The sequence below is a fragment of the Podarcis liolepis genome, assembly GCF_965112155.1.
Source record: "Podarcis liolepis genome assembly, chromosome: 2".
Taxonomy (NCBI): Eukaryota; Metazoa; Chordata; class Lepidosauria; order Squamata; family Lacertidae; genus Podarcis; species Podarcis liolepis.
Genome location: NC_139555.1, coordinates 38,345,884 through 38,366,587, shown reverse-complemented (window position 1 = coordinate 38,366,587; position 20,704 = coordinate 38,345,884). Strand labels below are relative to the sequence as shown.

The 20,704-nt window shown below is 43.0% G+C and overlaps 1 protein-coding gene and 1 long non-coding RNA gene across 4 annotated transcripts in view; one reads left to right on the top strand and one right to left on the bottom strand.

Moving 5' to 3' along the window:
* LOC310699506 (myosin-4-like) overlaps positions 1-15,904 on the top strand; it is a 46,495-nt gene extending 30,591 nt beyond the window's left edge. For all 3 annotated transcript variants that reach the window (XM_083487434.1, XM_083487433.1, XM_083487432.1), the window contains 13 exons: positions 794-912; positions 1,473-1,669; positions 2,431-2,614; positions 4,370-4,535; positions 5,473-5,597; positions 6,373-6,681; positions 8,288-8,491; positions 8,877-9,002; positions 10,988-11,158; positions 11,387-11,491; positions 12,540-12,635; positions 13,944-14,078; positions 15,787-15,904. In XM_083487434.1, the coding sequence (XP_083343560.1) occupies positions 794-912; positions 1,473-1,669; positions 2,431-2,614; positions 4,370-4,535; positions 5,473-5,597; positions 6,373-6,681; positions 8,288-8,491; positions 8,877-9,002; positions 10,988-11,158; positions 11,387-11,491; positions 12,540-12,635; positions 13,944-14,078; positions 15,787-15,801 (1,952 nt within the window). In that variant the 3' untranslated portion in view covers positions 15,802-15,904. The remainder of the gene's footprint in view (positions 1-793; positions 913-1,472; positions 1,670-2,430; positions 2,615-4,369; positions 4,536-5,472; positions 5,598-6,372; positions 6,682-8,287; positions 8,492-8,876; positions 9,003-10,987; positions 11,159-11,386; positions 11,492-12,539; positions 12,636-13,943; positions 14,079-15,786) is intronic.
* The window catches only part of LOC310699619, a 50,277-nt gene that overhangs the window by 19,524 nt on the left and 10,049 nt on the right, over positions 1-20,704 (bottom strand). The gene's annotated exons all lie outside the window — the stretch shown is intronic.

The window sequence follows — 20,704 nt, the reverse complement described above, 5'->3', positions numbered from 1 at the left end:
TACAAATGCACTGTTAATGTTGAATAGAGAACTGCTCTGGTTTTTAAACATGATCTCTGTGTTTAAATCTATGCTTAAGTATCAGTAGTGGAAAAACTACTGTTGATAGTCAAGTGGGAGTATTGGGGCTGCATGAACAGCATTAGCAAGTGGCACAAGTGAGAAATTCACAGCTCCATGAGAAGATTCATAAATGTTATTCAGATTCTTGACGCACCACGCACATCTTCTGGTCACCCAATAGACCTTGAGCCTCAGTGTCGCTCTCAATTTCCAAAAATTATAATTGCACATGACACTTCACAGAATATGCCTTAAATACCCTCTACATGCAGCTCAGAGAAAATTAGGTAACCACTTAAATCCTACTGATAGCAATGAGAATAAAGCCCATGCAGCTCATTCTGGTTTACAACTCATTTTCTCCAGAGTGAAGAAGTAAGGCCACCACTAAAAGTATATATGGATAGATCTAAAGCAAATGTATTAATCTGAGCAAAGAAATTATCGAGAACTAATGTTAAGTGCAGTATTTATTGTAATTATCGAAAACTGTAGTATTTATTGCATTTTTTAAAATAGAATCCATACTATATTTGTTGCAATTATTGTGGACTGTAGTAACATCCATTTCAAAGAATGGGAGGCGGAGATAGAAAAATTCTAGTTGACCAAGCGCACAAATGATTTAATTCAGCACTTGCATTGCCATCAGTGAGGCTACTTAGGAGCAGGTGGGGTGTTTTTGAACCATCTCAGCCTATGACTGTGTGAATATATTTTTTTCCAATAGGCGAATTTTCTCGACAACTAGAAGAAAAAGAATCTTTTATTTCACAGTTGATCAGAGGGAAACAAGCCTTTACCCAGCAGACAGAGGAACTCAAGAGGCAGCTGGAGGAAGAAAACAAGGTGATTTTCCACTTGTATATCATGCCTCAGAGAAGTGAGGAATGAATAATCCTGATAAAAAGAGGCAGGAGAGGCAGGGAACATCAGGAAAAAAGGCAATAAAACAATCAAAGCTGATTTCCAGCTGACATGGACTGATGGAAATTCAAGGACAAATTACAGCATGAATGCAGTAACACATGCAACATGGAGAGGTAAAACAGGTGCTTTTGCAAATTCTGCAATTGCGATGGAAAAAGCTATGATAATATTGCACTGTTAAAAAAAACACCCCTCCATAAGATTAATGTGTGGAATTTACTGCAGTGAAAGCATGACTGAGGCTAAAGAACGCAAATAAAAAATAAAAAAATCGGTTCACAGGAAGTAATAATGCTTGGTTAAGTATTATATAGTCAATACTTTTATGTTTGGGTATAAACCAACTGCTGAGGAAGAAAACATCCCAGATCTCATATCTGACATAACTAATAGACAGATGTAGAATGTCTGATTGAAACAACCTGCATACTATTGCTACCCATGTGGTGATCATTACCATTAACATTATGAACCCTTAGGCAAAAAACGCTCTGGCCCATGCCTTGCAATCTGCTCGCCATGACTGTGACTTGCTCCGGGAGCAGTTTGAAGAGGAGCAAGAAACCAAAAGTGAGCTGCAGAGGGCTCTCTCCAAGGCTAACACTGAAGTTGCCCAGTGGAGAACCAAATATGAAACGGACGCCATTCAACGTACTGAGGAATTAGAAGAAGCCAAGTAAGTACTGGGAAGGAAATCAGGGGAGAGCTTTGGAGATGCCAGGGTATTATCCTGTGGCATTTATTTTTGACAGCAAATCCTCTATTTCTAATTTTGCATCTTATGCAGATCTGTTTTTTGCCATTGCTATTTGTTTTATAAGTGTATTTATATACCATTCTCCCATAAAATATCAGGGTAGTTAGAGCAATATAAAACATGAAAAACCATTAAAAGCAGTGCAAAAACAATCATTAAGAAAATTGGAAACTACTGAATAGGCCTATTGCTATAAAATAGAGTCTTCCAGAGGCACCTGGAAGTCAAAAGTGGTGTTCCATAGCACAGGACCAGTGACACATAAGTGCCTAATTTCTGGTTGAGATCAACAGTAGGAGGACAACTAACTAACTGTGGTCTTCTGAACAATCTCATTTTACCAAATTCCCCTTTTTTCTAGTTTTGCAGCTAATGCTATCTATTTTCTGTTGCTTTTCAATAGGTGGCCTTCTCTGTCCAGTTGGCTGCCCCTCCCACTGCTTTTGCTTCTCTTTGGTTCTGTCTCATGAAACACCCCTCCCACCCCAGCAGCTATTGTCCCACCCCTGGATTCAGAAGCCTTATGTTGTCACCGCAGACTGTCCTTTCTATGTGTCTCTTTTTTGTCACACAGAAGTCTCCCACCTAGCCAGGCTTTCTCTCACTTTCTGCTTTGCCTGTACACCAACGCGGTTTGGAAAAACACCTTTGGTTGCATCATGGGATACTTTGCCTTTCAGGAAGAAGCTGGCTCAGCGTCTCCAAGAATCAGAGGAGCAGATAGAAGCTGTCAATTCTAAGTGTGCTTCCCTAGAGAAGACTAAGCAAAGGCTGCAGGGAGAAGTTGATGACCTCATGATCGACGTAGAGAGGTCCAATGCAGCTTGCGCAGCCCTGGACAAAAGGCAGAGGAACTTTGATAAGGTTTCCTTTTCTTATTGGGTAGCGGGCAGACATTTTGCAGGAAGGGCAATCAATTTGTGCTTGTTTACAGTTGTAATCCTGGGAACTTCCAAGGCTGTCTTTTGGCATTTCTGTGAATTCAGCACAAGGCTTCTATGAGAGTAGATCAATTCCACCCTTACTCATATGTTTGTTTGGTAGCATTGTAGCCTGTATAAAGTTTATATACATGCAGCATTAGACTTTTCAATAGTAGTAGTAGTATTGAATAATATGCACTTCAGTGGTATATTTTGAGCTGTGTGAAGCAGGCACGTTCTTCAGAAGTAGAAATCCTGTAGGGGACTGGCTCATCTCTAGCTACAACAGACTAGTACAGAAAAAACCACAATTCTACATTGTCCTTATTAAATTGGTTGCTGTCTGCAACTCATTATAACCTCTTTGGTCTAGAAATCAAAACTGCATCCTTATGTTTGTCCCTGAAGATTGATTGAACACAATACAGTTGGACGTTGCTTATTATACATCCTTAGTGAAAGTAGTTATAACTGAGTGGTTGCTGAGGAACCATTCAGACAGTGTGAATGAGTTGCAGTGATTCTGAGCCCATTTGGGTGTTTGTGGGGGGGGGGGTGAAAGTTCAGGAATGTTCCTCCCCATGCCATTGGTGGGCCATGGCAGACTCACTTGGCAGCAGTGGCAGGCAGCACTAGTTCTCTGAGCAGACTGGTGACGGCCCCCCCCCTTTTATTTTCGCACAATGCTTGAGATACTAAAATTGCAGTTGTCTCAGAAGCCAGATGCTGCTCAGAGAACCAGCAGGGAGGGTGGGAGGGATTAAAGAGGTACTGGGGCATGGGAGCCCTAGCACCTGCATAAGGATGCCAGGTGCTGTCACCTGCCCTGTGAAAGGCTCATATGTGATACACAACATTTCTCCTCAGTCATAGATCCAGGAGTGGGCAGTGTGGTGGGACAGAGCCACAGAGCCAAACTTTCGACACCGGTATTGCGGCAGCCTACCTGGATTGTGCTGGGGTGGGAAAGGTCGGCTGTGAAGCTGGGGCTGTGTGGGTGCAGTGGTGGAGTCTATCTGATGTTTCCACCAGTATGGCCAGAATACCACAACACACACGTAACTGGCTGTAAAGTAACATAACATTCTAACATAACATTAAAACATATAGAAGGTTAATAGTAATATGATATGTTATTGCCATCAGGAACAGTGCTTTGCAAATTTTTGATATGACGATTAGATTACAGTTTCATTATATACAGTGGTACCTCGGGTTACATACGCTTCAAGTTACATACGCTTCAGGTTACAGACTCCGCTAACCCAGAAATATTACCTCAGGTTAAGAACTTTGCTTCAGGATGAGAACAGAATTTGTGCTCCGGTGGCGCGGCAACAGCATTAGCTAAAGTGGTGCTTCAGGTTAAGTACAGTTTCAGGTTAAGAACGGACCTCTGGAACGAATTAAGTACTTAACCCGAAGTACCACTATATGTTATGTTACTTTACAGCCAGTTACGTGTGTGTTGTGGTATTCTGAACATGATTTACATAATGAGGCAATTGTGGTGTGTGTCCACCAGTATGTCAGCACAGCCCCAACCTCTCCACAGCACAGTCCTGTCCTAGCCCTATCCAGCTACGCTGCAGCACCACCAGTGTTGGAAGGGCAGCTCCACCACACCGCTACTGCATACCCCTGAGTCAAGCACAATGTTGTGTTCCTGTGCTATATGAGCCTATTTGTTACCTAGGTGCTAGCAGAATGGAAGCAAAAATACCAGGAATGTCAGGCTGAACTGGAAGCTTCCCAGAAGGAGTCACGGTCCATGAGCACTGAAATTTTCAAAATGAAGAATGCTTATGAGGAAGTGTTGGACCAGCTTGAGGCTGTCAGGCGAGAGAACAAGAACTTGCAACGTAAGCTTCTTTTTCCTACAGACTTTAATCTAATGTAAGGCATCTGTAACGGTAGATTCACATGACCACTTTTCTCCTGCTTAGTAGTACTGGCCAAAGAACAGGCCTGCTGCTTTTACAGGTTCAGGGTAGGGAGATGTTATTCAGCAGTGCGGTAACTTCCAGCTGATTGCTGCAAAGGTCTGTATCCTGCCTTTTTTCCAGACTCAAGGAGGCTTATGCAAATTAAAACACAGATAAAATACAGAAAGCTTAAAACATATAAAAATAACAGTTTAAAAGTAATTAAACTGTAGTAGCGTTAAAGGTAAAGGGACCCCTGACCATTAGGTCCAGTCGTGGCCGACTCTGGGGTTGCGGTGCTCATCTCGCTTTATTGGCCGAGGGAGCCGGCTTACAGTTTCCAGGTCATGTAGCCAGCATGACTAAGCCGCTTCTGGCGAACCAGAGCAGCACACGGAAGCGCCGTTTACCTTCCCACTGGAGCGGTACCTATTTATCTGCTTGCACTTTGATGTGCTTTCGAACTGCTAGGTGGGCGAAAGCTGGGACCAAGCAACGGGAGCTCATCTGTCGCGGGTATTCAAACTGCCGACCTTCTGATCGGCAAGTCCTAGGCTCTGTGGTTTAACCCACAGCGCCACCCGCGTTAAAGCACTATAAAAACAAATCTTTTAAAATATAGTGAAAACTGCAGAGCAGTGTTAAAAGCGCTTTCCTTAAAAACAACAAATATATAAATGCAGGCTGTGTGTGTGTGTGTGTGTGTGTGTGTGTGTGTGTGTATTACAAAAATCTTTTTATTATTAAAAAAATCTTTGTGTCTACTGTCCTGTGGGGGAGGGGGGAAATCATACTTCAATTAAATTGAAACATTAGGTATCATATTACTAAAGATTGTAACCATTACAATAAATCACACAATTTCTACCTGCAGAGGAAATTTCTGACCTGACTGAACAGATAGCTGAAGCTGGCAAAAGCAACCATGAATTAGAGAAAGCAAAGAAGCAGATTGAACAAGAGAAGTCAGACCTCCAAGCTGCCTTGGAAGAAGCAGAGGTGAATACGAACACTTCAGAGACAGTATTAATTGGCACTCGCTATACATGGTGTGTCCCTGCCCCCAGAGGCAGTACAAGGATAAGGACAAAGGTGGCATATCTTTGGGGGGGGGGGGGAATCCCTAGCCCATTGCTTGAAGTTATTTTTCTGAGAGCAGTGTGTCAATTTTCATAGTGAAGAATTGGACTGCTACCAATCTGGAGCTTTGGGAAGGTTTTTAGTGCCACCTTCTGGTTAAAAATAGAACAAATGATTAAATTGAGAAGGCTCATTAGCTACATTGCAAAGGGCAAGCCAAACTAGAAATGCTAATTGCATTTCCCTCTGATGACTGGGAACATGGACTGGGCAAACGCCTAAGAATAACAGGAATTGTCAAAAGCCTTCCAGTCTTAATTGTATTATTGTTGGGTAACATTTTCATTTATAAAATATGTTAATTTTAGAAGAAAATAGTTTCAAGATGATTAATTTGAACAAAATAATTTTCGTGGGGGGACCATTGACACTACTTAATTACTAAGTGTTTTATTATAAATACAAAATGTTTTATTTATTATTCAGAATGTTTGGGATGTTTCCATTTTACAAGTTGCATGTATGATCTTACAGTGTGTCCATGTTTTCCCCCAAACGATATTTTTTAAAAAATTAACTGTGCTTGGGGTATATATTTCTCTCCTGAGCTGACAATGGAATACTATGAAGCCTGCTTTCATAGTTAAATACAAATCCATAATTGAAACAAATAATGTTGTTTCATTGATGAAAGGGATCTTTGGAACATGAAGAAGGGAAAATCCTGCGTGTCCAACTAGAACTGAACCAGGTGAAGTCTGAGATTGACAGGAAGGTTGCAGAGAAGGATGAGGAAATTGAACAACTGAAGAGGAATCACCAGAGAATGGGAGAGTCCATGCAGAGCACACTGGATGCTGAAGTCAGGAGCAGAAATGATGCTCTGCGGCTTAAGAAGAAAATGGAGGGGGATCTAAATGAAATGGAAATCCAGTTGAGCCATGCCAACCGCCAAAGCGCAGAGACACAAAAACATCTGAGGAACATCCAAGGGCAACTGAAGGTCAGCCTAACTGCATACACATGTTGGGGGCTTTGTAACAATTTGCATGAATTCATTTTGTGGTGGAGTAGGGAACAGAACTGAAATTTAACTAACCTCTATACAGTGGTACCTTGGGTTACATATGCTTCAGGTTACAAGCCGCCCAGAGTGGCTGGGGAAACCCAGCCAGATGGGAGGGGTATAAATAATAAATTATTATTATTACATATGCTTCAGGTTACAGACTCCGCTAACCCAGAAATATTACCTCGGGTTAAGAACTTTACTTCAGGATGAGAACAGAAATTGTGCAGCAGCGGGTGGTGCTTCAGGTTAAGAACAGTTTCAGGTTAAGAACGGACCTCCGGAATGAATTAAGTACTTAACCCAAGGTACCACTGTAATGTGTCGTGTTAAAAATGTGTTTTTACTCTTTCTGTGCATCACAAAAGAGAGAGTCGATGAAAGGGTTATTCAGTGCCAAAGGAGATTATGAAAGGCATGCTTAAAAAAAACAAATGTGAAGGTAATACAAGTTTATCAAATGCTATTGGCCATGATGGTAAAAGGATAAAAAGTCAAGTTCCCAGCATACTTAAATTTTGTCTTCTAGGACTGAATAACTGCCTTGTTTCACTAGACTTGGTTTGATCCTTGTCATAAAGATTCACCCAGCTATTGTTCAAAGAAAACTTCAAAACTATAACGTTTGCCTCTCTACCCTTCACCCAAGGGACTCAAGTTGCATGCTAGCCTTATTGCTTGTTATAATATCCTGGTGTGTTCCGATCCTTATTGTATGCTGCCCTGATAGCTTTACTGCTTGGGTGCCCCTTAAACCTTTTGAGTAAAATAAAATGAATAAATAGCAGTTCTGTGAATGAGGAAGACGGACTGAGACTTGTCGAGACTTGACCAAAGTTGCCCAGTGAGCCTTGTGCTGCAATCCCAACCCTGACTCTGCCGTGGTGGAGGAGGCTCACATCCAGCAGATGTACTCAACCACTGGCTTTTGCCATGACAGAGGCCCCCAGTGTAGCTGCAGAAAGCATGGCAAAGGCAGGGCTACCGGTGGCAGAGGGTCCTGCAACAGGGCGCTTGGGTTGGGTGGAACAGAGATGGGCTGCCCATGATCTGCTGTATCGTAGGCTGCTCCAGTTCCCAGAGAGGGGGGTCCAATTTGGGCCTGGAGCTGCAGCACCAAAAAAAAAAAAAAAAAAAGCATGCAAGCCAGTGTGGCCAACAGGACTTCAGATGCAGTGGGGCCTCAGCTACTCTGTCCCACCCCTGTGTTCCTGGCCAGTTAGGATTCCTTTGCCCATTGTCTGGGAATTTGCATCTTGGCTTCCTGTTTTCCAAAAACAGCTTTCAAATAAATAAAACAAACATGCTGCTCGGTATATATTTTAAAACAAAGCTGTAAAAGGGTTTAAGCAAGGGTCATGATCATTGGATTACAAATTCTCTGGCTTTGATTAAAGGGTGTGTTACAAGCTTCTTCCCCATGCTCTACCCCCAAAAGAAAAATAAATAAATATGCCATGTTCAGTTTTAATTTTTCACAGACAGTGGGAGAATATCCACTTGGATATTCTGAGATGTGGTGTCTTTTTGCAAACCACAGGATTCCCAGCTTCACCTGGATGACGCTATGAGAGGCAACGATGACTTGAAGGAGCAGCTGGCTATGGTAGAACGCAGGAACAACCTGATGACGACTGAGCTCGAGGAGATGCGGGCAGCTCTGGAGCAGACGGAGCGTGCTCGCAAAGTGTCTGAACAAGAGTTGGCAGATGCCAGTGAGCGTGTGCAACTGCTGCATTCCCAGGTACATAGTCATAGGAACATAGGTAGCTGCCTTACACAGAGTCAGAACATTGGCTCATCTAGCTCAGTATTGTCCCCACTGACTGAGATGCCATCAGGGATTGAAGCTGGGACCTTCCCGGTGCAACCTCAGATGCTCTGCCACTGAGCTACAGTCCTCTTTCCCCCCAGAGTGAGAGGCCAAAACTCCCTGAGGCTGGAAGCAAAACGCTTTCTCATCCCCAGCTAGTCTGAGCCAGAAGGCAGAACCTGCCCATTCATTCATCCCTGAAGAAATGCAATAGGATACGTCTCCTGACATGTCCAGTATCTCGGGTCTTGGTTGTGGCGAGCAAATGCAATTGCATTAGATAACGCAGGGCAGTAACTGCTGACTGTGCCCACAGAACACAACCCTTCTCAGCACAAAGAAGAAGCTGGAGACGGACCTTGCTCAGTTCCAAGGAGAAATTGACGATGCCATCCAGGAGGCACAGAATGCGGAGGAGAAGGCCAAAAAGGCAATTACAGATGTAAGTGCTCCATCTTGTTTGCTGCAGGCCCCATTCTACCATGGGTTGGTGATTCCATCTGGGAAGCTGTTTGTATGATTTTCACAATGATAGCTGAAACTCTCATATTTTTGCATCAATACTTGCCACACCCGCTTAGCTACTACATTTGTTGATCGTTTAGTCTAGCCAACCAGTGGTTTCTTCTATTTATGGAGGCAGGGAACTCCTCCTCCCAGGCTGTCCATGGTTGGCCATATTCCTCAGTTGGCTGCTACAGCTGTTGCTGCTTCTGCTTCCCACTGATCTTCCTTCTCCTGGGGCATATACATAATGTAGGGAGGAAGCATGTTATCACAGAAATAATTGGCAATACCTCTCAAGGGAGAGAATATACCATCTAAGGCCCACTATATCCCTTACCTATCTGCTCGTTAATCATTTGTTACCAAACTCAAGTGGTTAAGATTACGAATACTTCAGACCACACTTCGAAGCAACTTTTTTTCAACTTAGGGAAGTCAGCATAGTGCCCTCCAGATGTTGTTGGACTATGGCTCCCATCAGCCCCAGCCAGCATAGTGGTCAAGGATGATGGGCACTATGATAGCTACCACTTCTTTAACTGATGATGAATTCTGGTTTTCCCCATATACAGTACTGGCTTTCTTGCATAGTAGAAGAAATTAATAGATGCTTGTTTGTGTGGTAGAAATCCTTTAAAATTGGAGCGGTTTCTTTCTCTCTTCTTTAGAGTTTGACTAAAGAACCAGCTGTTTCTAAAGAACAGGTTTTTGTTTTACTCCATTTATGTAGTGTGGTTAGCAGTACAGTATATACGGTGGCGCTGTGGGTAAAACCTCAGCACCTAGGACTTGCCGATCGTCAGGTTGGCGGTTCGAATCCCCGCAGCGGGGTGCGCTCCCGTTGCTCAGTCCCAGCGCCTGCCAACCTAGCAGTTTGAAAGCACCCCCGGGAGCAAGTAGATAAATAGGGACCACTTACTAGCAGGAAGGTAAACGGCGTTTCCGTGTGCTGCGCTGGCTCGCCAGATGCAGCTTGTCACGCTAGCCACGTGACCCGGAAGTGTCTTCGGACAGCGCTGGCTCCCCGCCTCTTAAGCGAGATGGGCACGCATCCCCAGAGTCAGACACGACTGGCCCGTACGGGCAGGGGTACCTTTACCTTTTTATACAAATATCACTGTAGCAACACCTAGTGTCGAAATCAAGCATTACAGCAGGAATTCAGTGCACTTAACCAAAATAAAATAATATTTTTTAAAAGATATTTATTAAAGTTTTTTAAAATATAACAATGAAAATGAAAAATAAAAAGAAACAAAATACAAAATACAACATAAAAACAGTTAAAAACAAATAATTTTCCATAACATATCTTCCTTACACTTATTTCCCCAGACCTCCTCATACCTCCCTTCTTTGTATTCCACTTCAATTTGTTAGTTCAGCAAACAAAATAAAATAATAATTTTTTTAAATCACTCAATACGCTTCCAGACTGTAACTATTTTCGGATGGAATTCAATCACATCTTGGCAAATTAAGGCTGTGCAATTGAAGCTGACATAGCATTCTTGTGAAACAAACCCATTTCCCTAAAAGATCTGACTTCCCCCCCCCTGTAACTGATGCACAAAGTGTGGGATAATGTTTGCTTGACACAATGTCATTTGATCTCCCCACAAACAAATCTGGATAAATGTTCATTAAATAACCTCTCCACAAATAAATCAGACTGAGTGCTTATTAAGCAGGACATCTGGAAGCAACCTCATATATTCCAATCCAGAGAGGATGTTCTAAAGTCTGGACCCCAATCCAACTAACCAACCAACCAACCAACCAACCATAGAAAGACAAACCAAATGAACTATGTAAACACACCCTGGTGAGCAGTGAGTACAGAATCTACAACACTAAAAATAATGTTGGGAGCTGTGCAGAGAAGTGTGCACTTACTGATGTTACCATCTATCTAATTAGGCAGCCATGATGGCAGAGGAGCTGAAGAAGGAGCAAGACACCAGTGCCCACCTGGAGAGGATGAAGAAGAACCTGGAGCAGACAGTGAAGGATCTGCAGCACCGTCTGGATGAAGCAGAGCAGCTGGCCCTGAGAGGTGGCAAGAAGCAACTCCAGAAACTGGAGGCCAGGGTACGCTGCCAGAGCTCATTTATCAGGGTTGCTTGAGCTTGTCATAGTGACTGATTACAAGCAGAGGTTCATGCACAGGGCTTCCACTGGGGGGTCTAGTTAGGTGAATCCTGCCCACACTGATTTTGGAGGTACCTTTTCAACATGATAATGCCCATTTAAGTTTTCAAAGATGTATTGACCCTTCCCCGTAAAGTTTGATCTCTATATCAGAATATTCTGTTGTAGGTACACGAGTTAGAAAATGAGCTTGATGCCGAACAGAAGAGAGGAGTTGAGGCAATCAAAGGAGTGCGAAAATATGAGCGGAGAGTCAAAGAAATCACTTATCAGGTAACGGTGTCTTATTCCATTTATTGAACTCCTGGGATTCTCCTATCATTCTCTTTATCTGAGAAAGACAGAAGCAGGTCAGCACAACATATTTACCATGGAACCAGATGAGAGGCAACCCAGGACTTAAATCTTTCCCCCCCATTTTTTTTTTATTGAGTTTCAAAGAAAACATTGCAACGAGGTTAAAATACATCTAACACTCAACTGAGTGGTGTGTGCAGAAAGTGCCTTCACAGTTGGAGGCAGTATGTCTCTGAATACTAGTTGCTGGAAGCAGTGGCGTCGCAACGGGGGTGCAGTGCGCCCCGGGTGCCATGTCTTGAGAGGTGACAAGAAGACACCCTGCGGGGGCTCGCCCCACCGTGGCGGTGTGAGCAGCCATTGCGCTGCTGCAGCCACATGTGGAGGATCCTTTGTTTGCGTCTGCAGCCACAAGCTGAGGATCCTGCTGCCGGCGGCAAACCGCTATGTACAGCGCATGTGCAGTGTCGCATGCATGCACTGTACGTAACAACACCACACATGCGCTGTACATAGCAGTTTGCCACTGGTGCCGCTTGAGCGCCATATGGATAGCGGTGGGATCCATCCGTGCCACTACAGTCGCATGTAGAGGATCCTCCATTTGGGGCAACCGCGAGCAGAGGATTCCAGCACTGTCCGTATGGCACTGGAGTGGCGCCGCTGGCAAAGCGCTATGTACAGCACATGTGCAGCATCGCTATGTACAGCGCTGTGTTGTACGTAGCGATGCCGCACATGCGCCCTACGTAGCAGTGCCCTGCCCCCGGTGTCACAACCCATTTGTTCGCCCCTGGCTGGGAGTCACTTGTGGGGAGAGTGCTATTTAACTCTGATCCTGCTTCTGGTCCTCCCATAGGCATCTGGCTGGCCACTGTGAGAACAGGATGCTGGACTAGATCAGCAGGGTTCTTATGTACCTGTTCTGCCTGTCACCTTCCAGAGGATAACCAAACTCTGATATCCTCTGAAGGCACGCTCTCTGAGCCTCATAGTGTTAGCATTCCATTTACATTCCATGCAGGCTGAAGAGGATAAGAAGAATGTTTTCAGGCTTCAAGACCTAGTGGACAAGTTGCAGCTGAAGGTGAAAGCGTACAAGAGACAAGCTGAAGAGGCTGTAAGTGCACAAATCTCAAATGGCTCCCTTCATGCTTAAACCTATACTGACCATCGTTACTCACCCTGCGTTCCTGTGTGAGGAATGGTAGGGTACAATAAAGAAATAAACGGTGATACAAATAATAAAATTAAAATACACTGTCCAAAGAAACACGCAGCTTGAAAAACACCCAGAACTGCTTATCTTTATCTTGTAACCCCTTTCAGGATTGCACTAACATAAATTATGACACCTCTTCACCCCTAACCCCACACTATATAGTTAGGAAGACCCTGCCTCATAACCCCTACATCCTGGAACCACCCGTTCCTTATACTACTACTTCCACCTGTCAAAGGGGTGGGGTGATAACTCCTTCCCAAACCCCAATTATATCTTACTTGTCTCCTTGACAGTGTTCCACCCACAGAAGTCATATCAATTCTCACATCACAGAACAGCAAGTAGAACCCATGTCTCTCATGATGACACAGATTCACTCCCATGCCATTTACTGTGGCACTCAGGCACTTCCCAAAGCATTCCTGCATAACCAAGCAGAGGACAACAATCTCACATGCTTCTAATCTTTCCTTTCCTGTCAGTGTCTTTATTAGACATCATAGATCACACATCATAGATCCTTTCAGAATACAGCTGTCACTTCAGAGAAAGGGTGGAATACATGATGGTTATCCTCTGCCTCCACAGCTGGAGGCAACAATGCTTCTGAAAGCCCATAGCTGGAAACCACAGGAGAGGAGTGCTCTTGTGCTCAAATCTTGCTTGCAAATTTCCCACAGGCATCTGGTTGGCCACTGTGAGAACAGAATGCTGGACTAGATGGCCCACTGGCCTGAACCAGCAAGCTCTTCTTACTGTATGTTCTTACACAGGTATAGCTTACCTCCCACAATTTCCAGCATTCTAGTTCGCATGCTATGGTAAACAATAGTTAATGGTTTAAAACAGTAAATGGGTCAATTTGGGCTGCTTTTCCACGATCCCTGTCTTAGTGTTATGTCCAAATGGAGATTACGCTTTGCTTCAACAAACCACACCCGGTAAGCCAAGAACAAACCTTAGATGACTGCAGGTCATTGTTTGTTAGAATCAGAACAAACCATAATCCCTCATTCAGATGCAATGCTAAGCCAGGCATCATGGTTTGTTTCCCCTGCACAATGTCAGGGAGGAGGAAAACAGCCTGGATTGGTGCAGGATGTGAAATCAACATCGTTGTGGGACACCTTCGCTGTCCCTTATATACGATACCTTTGGCTCTGCTTGTGTTGTTGATTTCATGTCATGTTTCTGTTGTGCAAGGAGGAGCAAGCCAACACGAACTTTGCCAGGTTCAGGAAGGCTCAGCATGAGCTGGAAGAAGCTGAAGAGCGAGCAGACATTGCTGAATCCCAGGTCAATAAGCTGCGGGCCAAGAGCCGTGACATTGGGGGAAAGGTAAGTGTCTTGGTGGGGTGGGATGATGTACTGGCATAGAAGGAAACTTTTCTCTGTACAAGGATAACACCTTCTGTCTTTCAGTTGGTACTGTTAATCTGCTTGGGTTCAAATTCCTACCTAGCTCTTCTAAGAAGTAGCCCCAAAGTGAAACAGTATATTTTCCTCCATGAAGTTTAAATTGCCTTTGAGCCTTCCACTTGCTATTGAACACTTGGCATTTGTTAGTGGTGAAATGAACAGGAGAGCATTTGCAATGCAAAAGAAATTGTCACTCTAAGGCTGCAATCTTATGCATACTTACATCGGAGTAAGTATCACTGAACTCAGTGAGGCTTATTTCTGAGTCTTTGGCAATCACTCGTAGCCGAGTAAGATTGTCTTCCATAAACATGGTTATAACAATGAGTCTGTAAGTGACTGTGGAGGCCAATTCTGGATCCACATGTCCTTCCACAGTGGGGACATTGGTTTCCGGGTGGGAGCTGATCACGGTGTGGATTTGCCAAGCGTGCCTTCCTCTTAGCACATTTCTCTCCTGCGTCCTGAGTTTGAGTGTCTTCAAAACCCATGACACCTTTGGTAAAGGCTGTTCTCTAACTGGAGCGCTCGCAGGCCAGTGTTTCCCAGTTGTCAGTGTTTATACTACATATTTTTTAGATTTGCCTTGAGACAGTCTTTAAACCTCTTTTGTTGACCACCAGCATTACGCTTTCCATTTTTAAGTTCGGAATAGAGTAGTTGCTTTGGAAGACGATCATCAGGCATCCACACATGGCCAGTCCAAACAAAGTTGATGTTGAAGAATCATAGCTTCAACACTGGTGATCTTTGCATCTTCCAGTACACTGAGTATTTCTGAGTAGACATGTGTAGGATTGCATTGCACACCTAATGTGGCTGGGGCAACCCAGTCAGCTGGGTGGGGTACCAGTAATACAACAACAATAAATGTAACAAGATGCCCAATGTATGGTAATTTTCCACCTTTCCACTACTTGGCTCCATGAACAAGAACACCAATGTAAACATTTTACATTTGAATATTTGAATTCTCCTCCCTTGACTTGATAGTAAGCTTTGCAACCTATCCATCCATTTAAGTGTAGAGAAATATTATCAAGAACAGTCATGAGCTATCCTCCAATAAATTTGAAATGGTGGGAGATAGACACATACATATGGTACAAATATCTTCAATAAATATTGGAGTGTTAAGTACTAACAGATTTGTAAAGCCAGAAGCAATGACTGAGATCATGTTCTCCGATCTTCTTACAAACATGTGCTCCATAATTTCACGGCAGCATCTTCTCTCTGCTTCATGGCTCTTAAAACAAATAGGAATTGTGTCCAGACTAGAGTGAAATCTGGAAGCCTGGGCTGCAGACTGGCAAGGATCTTCTTTCCCCTCTTCTTTTGATTTCTCTCCTTTACCTTGCTGCTTCTCCCTCATATTATGCTTCTGAGCCAAGGAAATAAAAGCAGACAGTTTCAGTTGCTGTGGTGGCAGCAGTCCCACCACAGTTTGTGGCGGGGAGAGGGAGAGGAGAATAAGACAGAGCAATTCTCCCACACCAGAAAAATAATGCAAGAGGGAGAATTCCTGCCTGTTAGTCCCCTGACATACTCTTGCTACCTACACTGTTCACATATAAACTGTTCTGTTACCTCATTATCTTCTACATTTGAATTTATTTTTGTACAGAAATCGGAAGAATGAGACGAACTGCTCCTGTAAAAGATTCCACACAATGTGGAATTCTTCACAGTGAATGTACATGTAAATCATTGAACCTGAATAAAAATACATTTTAAGCAACATATTTCAGTTGTGACCTTTTAATGTTTCATCAAAAATCGGAGGCGCCTGTGAGAAATTGTGAAGACTCCCATGGGAATGCGGGCATCAAGCGTACTTTCAGAATTCTTGAGAGCTGGGTAACTGCAGTCAGCTGTGTGAACGGTGGCGTGCATTTGTGAACATGTATAATTTTGTTTGTTTCACTTGTTTGCTTATTTATTTAATTTATACCCCACACTTCATTATAAAATAATTCTAGGGCAGCAATTACAAATGTATTAAAATTGATTCAACATTACCGCCCCCCCCAAAAAAAGTCTGGTTATACAAAAGCAACACTAACCAACCGAACAGTGCAAATATTAGAGTAAAAACAGCATTAGAAAGCCGGTTGAAGCAAATCTGTCTGGGCACATCCAGAAGACCTGTTTATTGAGCATTCACTCCAGCTTGTTTGCAGGGGGGAATGCTGCATCAAAGCAAATGTTATCCCACACTTCCTAGTGCATTTCCCTATCACTTTTCTTATTGCAGAAAGCCCAATTTTTCACGAACTACGTTTGTTGCACAAGAAATCCCAGTCAACTATAATTTTGCGGCTTGAATTTGCTGGTGTGTGATTGAATCCCACTCCCCAAATAGTGGCAGTCTGGAAGTGCCCTGTATTTTGAAAGACTGAGAAAATACAGCAAGACAACGTCCGCCGGTTAGAGTGTTATTATTACAATTATTATATTTGATACTGCCTTTGATCTGAAGATTACAGGCTGGTTCACAACATAAAAATACAAAATGAGAACACAAAATACATAATAAAACAAACCAATAACCCCCATCCCACGAATACATTTTAAAGCCATAGAATGTTAAACAGCCAAAGGCTATAGCGAAACATTTTCGCCTGGCGCCTAAATATATGCAATGAAGGCTACCAGGCGAGCCTCTCTAGGGCGAGCAATCCACAAATGGGGAGCCACCACAGAAAAGGCCCTTTCTTGTGTAGCCACCCTCTGGACCTCTTGTGGAGGCGGCTCTTGAAGAAGGGTCTCAGTTGATGATTGCAGGGTCTGGATCGGTTCCATTTCTCTAAGCACCCTGGGTGAAAATGCCAACTCTGTAGTTGCCAGAGGTGGGGGCAACCAGAGAAGGGAAATACAATGAAAATCTTACTGTACTGACGGGTACATATTGAGGAAACACTTCAGGTATTTGAGTCCTAAGCCTAAGGCATGTGCCTCAGGGAGACAAGGATTATTTTCATCTCCACATTATCCAAAGTTGCATCTGAATGGGAAGAAGAGAGCGTATCCCTGTTTAAGAACAGTGGAGTTAATAAATACATTATTTAGCAGAAGGGGCTTGTTATCTGCACAAATAACTTCTGCTGCCATTGAAGATGCAGCTCACTGAAGATTTAAGTGCTTGCTTCCATCAGCAAGGTGAATTCCAAAAGCAGAATTTCTTTTTTAAAAATAACCACTTCAGTCTACTGTGAGCAGCTCCTCTGACATTAAAATATTTACACAAGTAGACCATATGTGTTATTTTGCAGATAAATCCTGAGAGGTAACATTTGCGCTCGAATTAAGGGCCATATGTAGTTGACTGCATTTTGCATTGGGATCCTGCTGTCAGTACATGTAACATTTAGTAAAATTGGTAAGCGCATAATTTTCACACTGTGCTGCCCTTTTTCCTGCTCTTATGTACACCCACGTTAGAAAAACATAATGTGTGAAGAGAGACTTGTCCTCCAGATACGTTATAATTCTTCAAGCAGCTAAAAAAAGCAAACGGCAACAGACCAAACATAACAATGCAGCATTGTCATGACTAAATCAATTCATAATGACTCAGAATGAAGAATATTCCCTGCCATGAATATATAAACAATTACTGACTGCTGGTGAGAGTGACACAAATCCCCAGAATTCCAGAAGATGATTTATTTGGATGTTCACACCAGAACAGCACATTTCTCCCTGAGTTATAAATCATGCATGTGCCTAGGCAGGAGCTAGTGCCAAATGGAAACTTTCTCCCAACACCATAGGCTGAAAAGCCCTCTCCATAATTAGGCTTAAGGGCTTGAAACGGACTATGCATGCTCACTGAAATGACTAACAGGGGTCTACTTTACAACCAGCGGCGCGTCCACAGATCTGATCTCTAAGCATGCGGAAGCAAGAGGAGCTAATCGCTGGGTGAAAGCCACCCAAATCCCAAGGAGGAATGTCATCTAATGGGCTCTCTGAGTCACAAAGGCTCCAGGACTTATTTTGGTTCAAAACAGAGCTCAAGCTTCTCTCATGCCTTGCCTTGAACAGTGGCCAGTATTTTCAGAGCGAAATGTCTAATAAATGTAGAACACGAGCAAATAAAATTTCATGGCATACCGTAAATAAATATTTGGGGGACAGGAAATGGCCATATTGGGATGTTAGGCTAGACATAGGTTTGCCTGTTAAGAAAAAGATGCGGAAAACTGTATTTGATTGCTTGTATTTGATTATATGATGTTCTTATACTCAACTAATAAAATATTCAGAAAAAGAAAAGAAAAAGATGCAATGGACCTTAGGCTCGCGTCACCCTACCCTCGCCTTGTTCTCCAGTGGAGCTGTGAGAAGTTTAGAAGCTTCCCTATTTGTTTCACTTCACCACAGTTTGTACTGCCCAAACCAACAAACTGTGGTTAACGTTAACCTGTTTGTTTGAAAGGAGCCGACTTCAAGCCATGGCAGAGTAGATGAGCCCTAGAATTGCTGCAGCTTATTCTCATCCTGCTAAACTTGGTTTCCTCATCGTGGCTGCAATTAGGGCCATAAACACCTCCCCTAGCACTGGTGGTACTTTTCCACTTCTCCCCTCATTTTGGAAGTAAGAAAAGAGCCATATTTGCCTTCAAAACCCTAGAACAGGTGGCTAATAGTGGTCACAATGACAGTCAGCCATCCCTCCGTTGGCCACATGGCAGCAGTGGACATCGTCAGTGTATGTGCAAGTCCACACACACTAAACACTCATCAGACATCTACATTCACCACATATACAGCATATGCAGGCACACAGCACTCTTTTCCTCTCTCACTCTTTCACACATACAGTGAGGGGGGGGGGTAAAGTATTTGATCCCCTGCTAAATTTGCCCGTTTGGCCACTGATGTAGAAATGACCAGTCCATAATTTTAATGGTAGGTTTATTGCAGCTGTGAGAGACAGAATAACAACAGGAAAACCTTACTGCCATTGACAGAAATGTGACCACCATGGGATTTTATCTCCCAGTAAATACTTAACATAGAATTGAGCTGACCTCCATCATGGTTTGTCTGGTAAATGACCAATCATTTCCTGATGAATTCCAGCATAAAAATGGTAAAACAGAACAACATGTTCCATAGATTCCAGCTCTTGTTTGTTAGCCTCGAGGAGAGAGAAATATCAGCATATCTTCTCCTAAACATTTTAGATGGCAGCACATTAAATCTGGGCACAGTTAAAGCAGCATGAGACACATAATCAGAATCTCCAGCCCTTCCCTCTCTAGCGCTGGGGTGTGGGTGGAAATGCTGACTTTTCTACTCAAAGAGCAGGCAGAAGGCTTTATTTCTAGACATGTCAGCACTAACAAGGCTCAGTGATCACTTCAGGTGCTGACTGACACTTCTCCAACCAGCTGTGACTTTATAGTAAAATGTACCCAACTTACTCTTGTCCAGTTTCTGCTATTATGGCAGCATTGTTCTTTTCCATTTACATCTAGTTCAAAAAGAAATGTTTGTTGGCTTTTGCAAAATCTAGCCCCAATTGTTCCCAATACTAGGAATTAGAACTCTCTCTCTCTCTCTCTCTCTCTCTCTCTCTCTCTCTCTCTCACACACACACACACACAGAGAGAGAGAGAGAGAGAGAGAGAGAGCAGATATAGATTCCACAACTGTAGTAAAGCATTTTCAATGATTTGCACTATTATGCAATTAAGCAAAGAGTTATTATCCCTGATAAGATACATACAGTAAAACAAGGCAAAATTGTATCATTCTAATCTGAGATTTAAAAGAACTAGGCAACGTGAGAAGAGGGCTGGGAACTGAGGAGGAGACAGATGTAAGATGGAAGCTACAACCAAAGTTCTCCTCAAATAATCCAGTTGTTCAAAAACAAACAAACTTAAATGACATGACATTTTTCTTGTTCCATCTATATTTATGGAATGAATGTAAACTGACTGATCTGTTCATATGATGTGTCTTCCCTCCACTACACTAAGAATTGTAGTGTTTATAGATGGTGCTGAGAATTGTTTTTAGAGATTCCTAGTTCCCCAATTGACAGCTAAAAGGATTTGGAAATGGTTTTCATTTGTAGTACAGATATACTGTGAATATATGTCCACCTGCATGAAGACATGTTCCTGGTCATAATGAAAAAGCAACTAAATGCAGCAAACAAAACTATTGCACATATGCCTCTGCTGAGCAAAGAATCAGGAAGCTGATCTGGTAGTTTAAAATCAGGGATTGTTTGGAGAAGAAGAAAAGTGAAAGAAATCAACTGCAAGCAGTGTCATCTCCTATCAAGAATCTGAAAGTGAGTTTGGCAGACTTTGTGGGCACTAATGCGGAGTTCAGGTGCGATGCTAATATATAGAAGCAGATCTGCTGGACAGGATTGGCTCCCACCGCCCTTCCAAATATATGTACTCCTCTGCAAATTTCTAAGGATTAAAGTTGTCATGGGGATGTTAATTCTGAATTCCTGGAGGTTTAAGAGATTAGGACCTCATCTTTACCACTCTACAAACATGGCATTTTACATT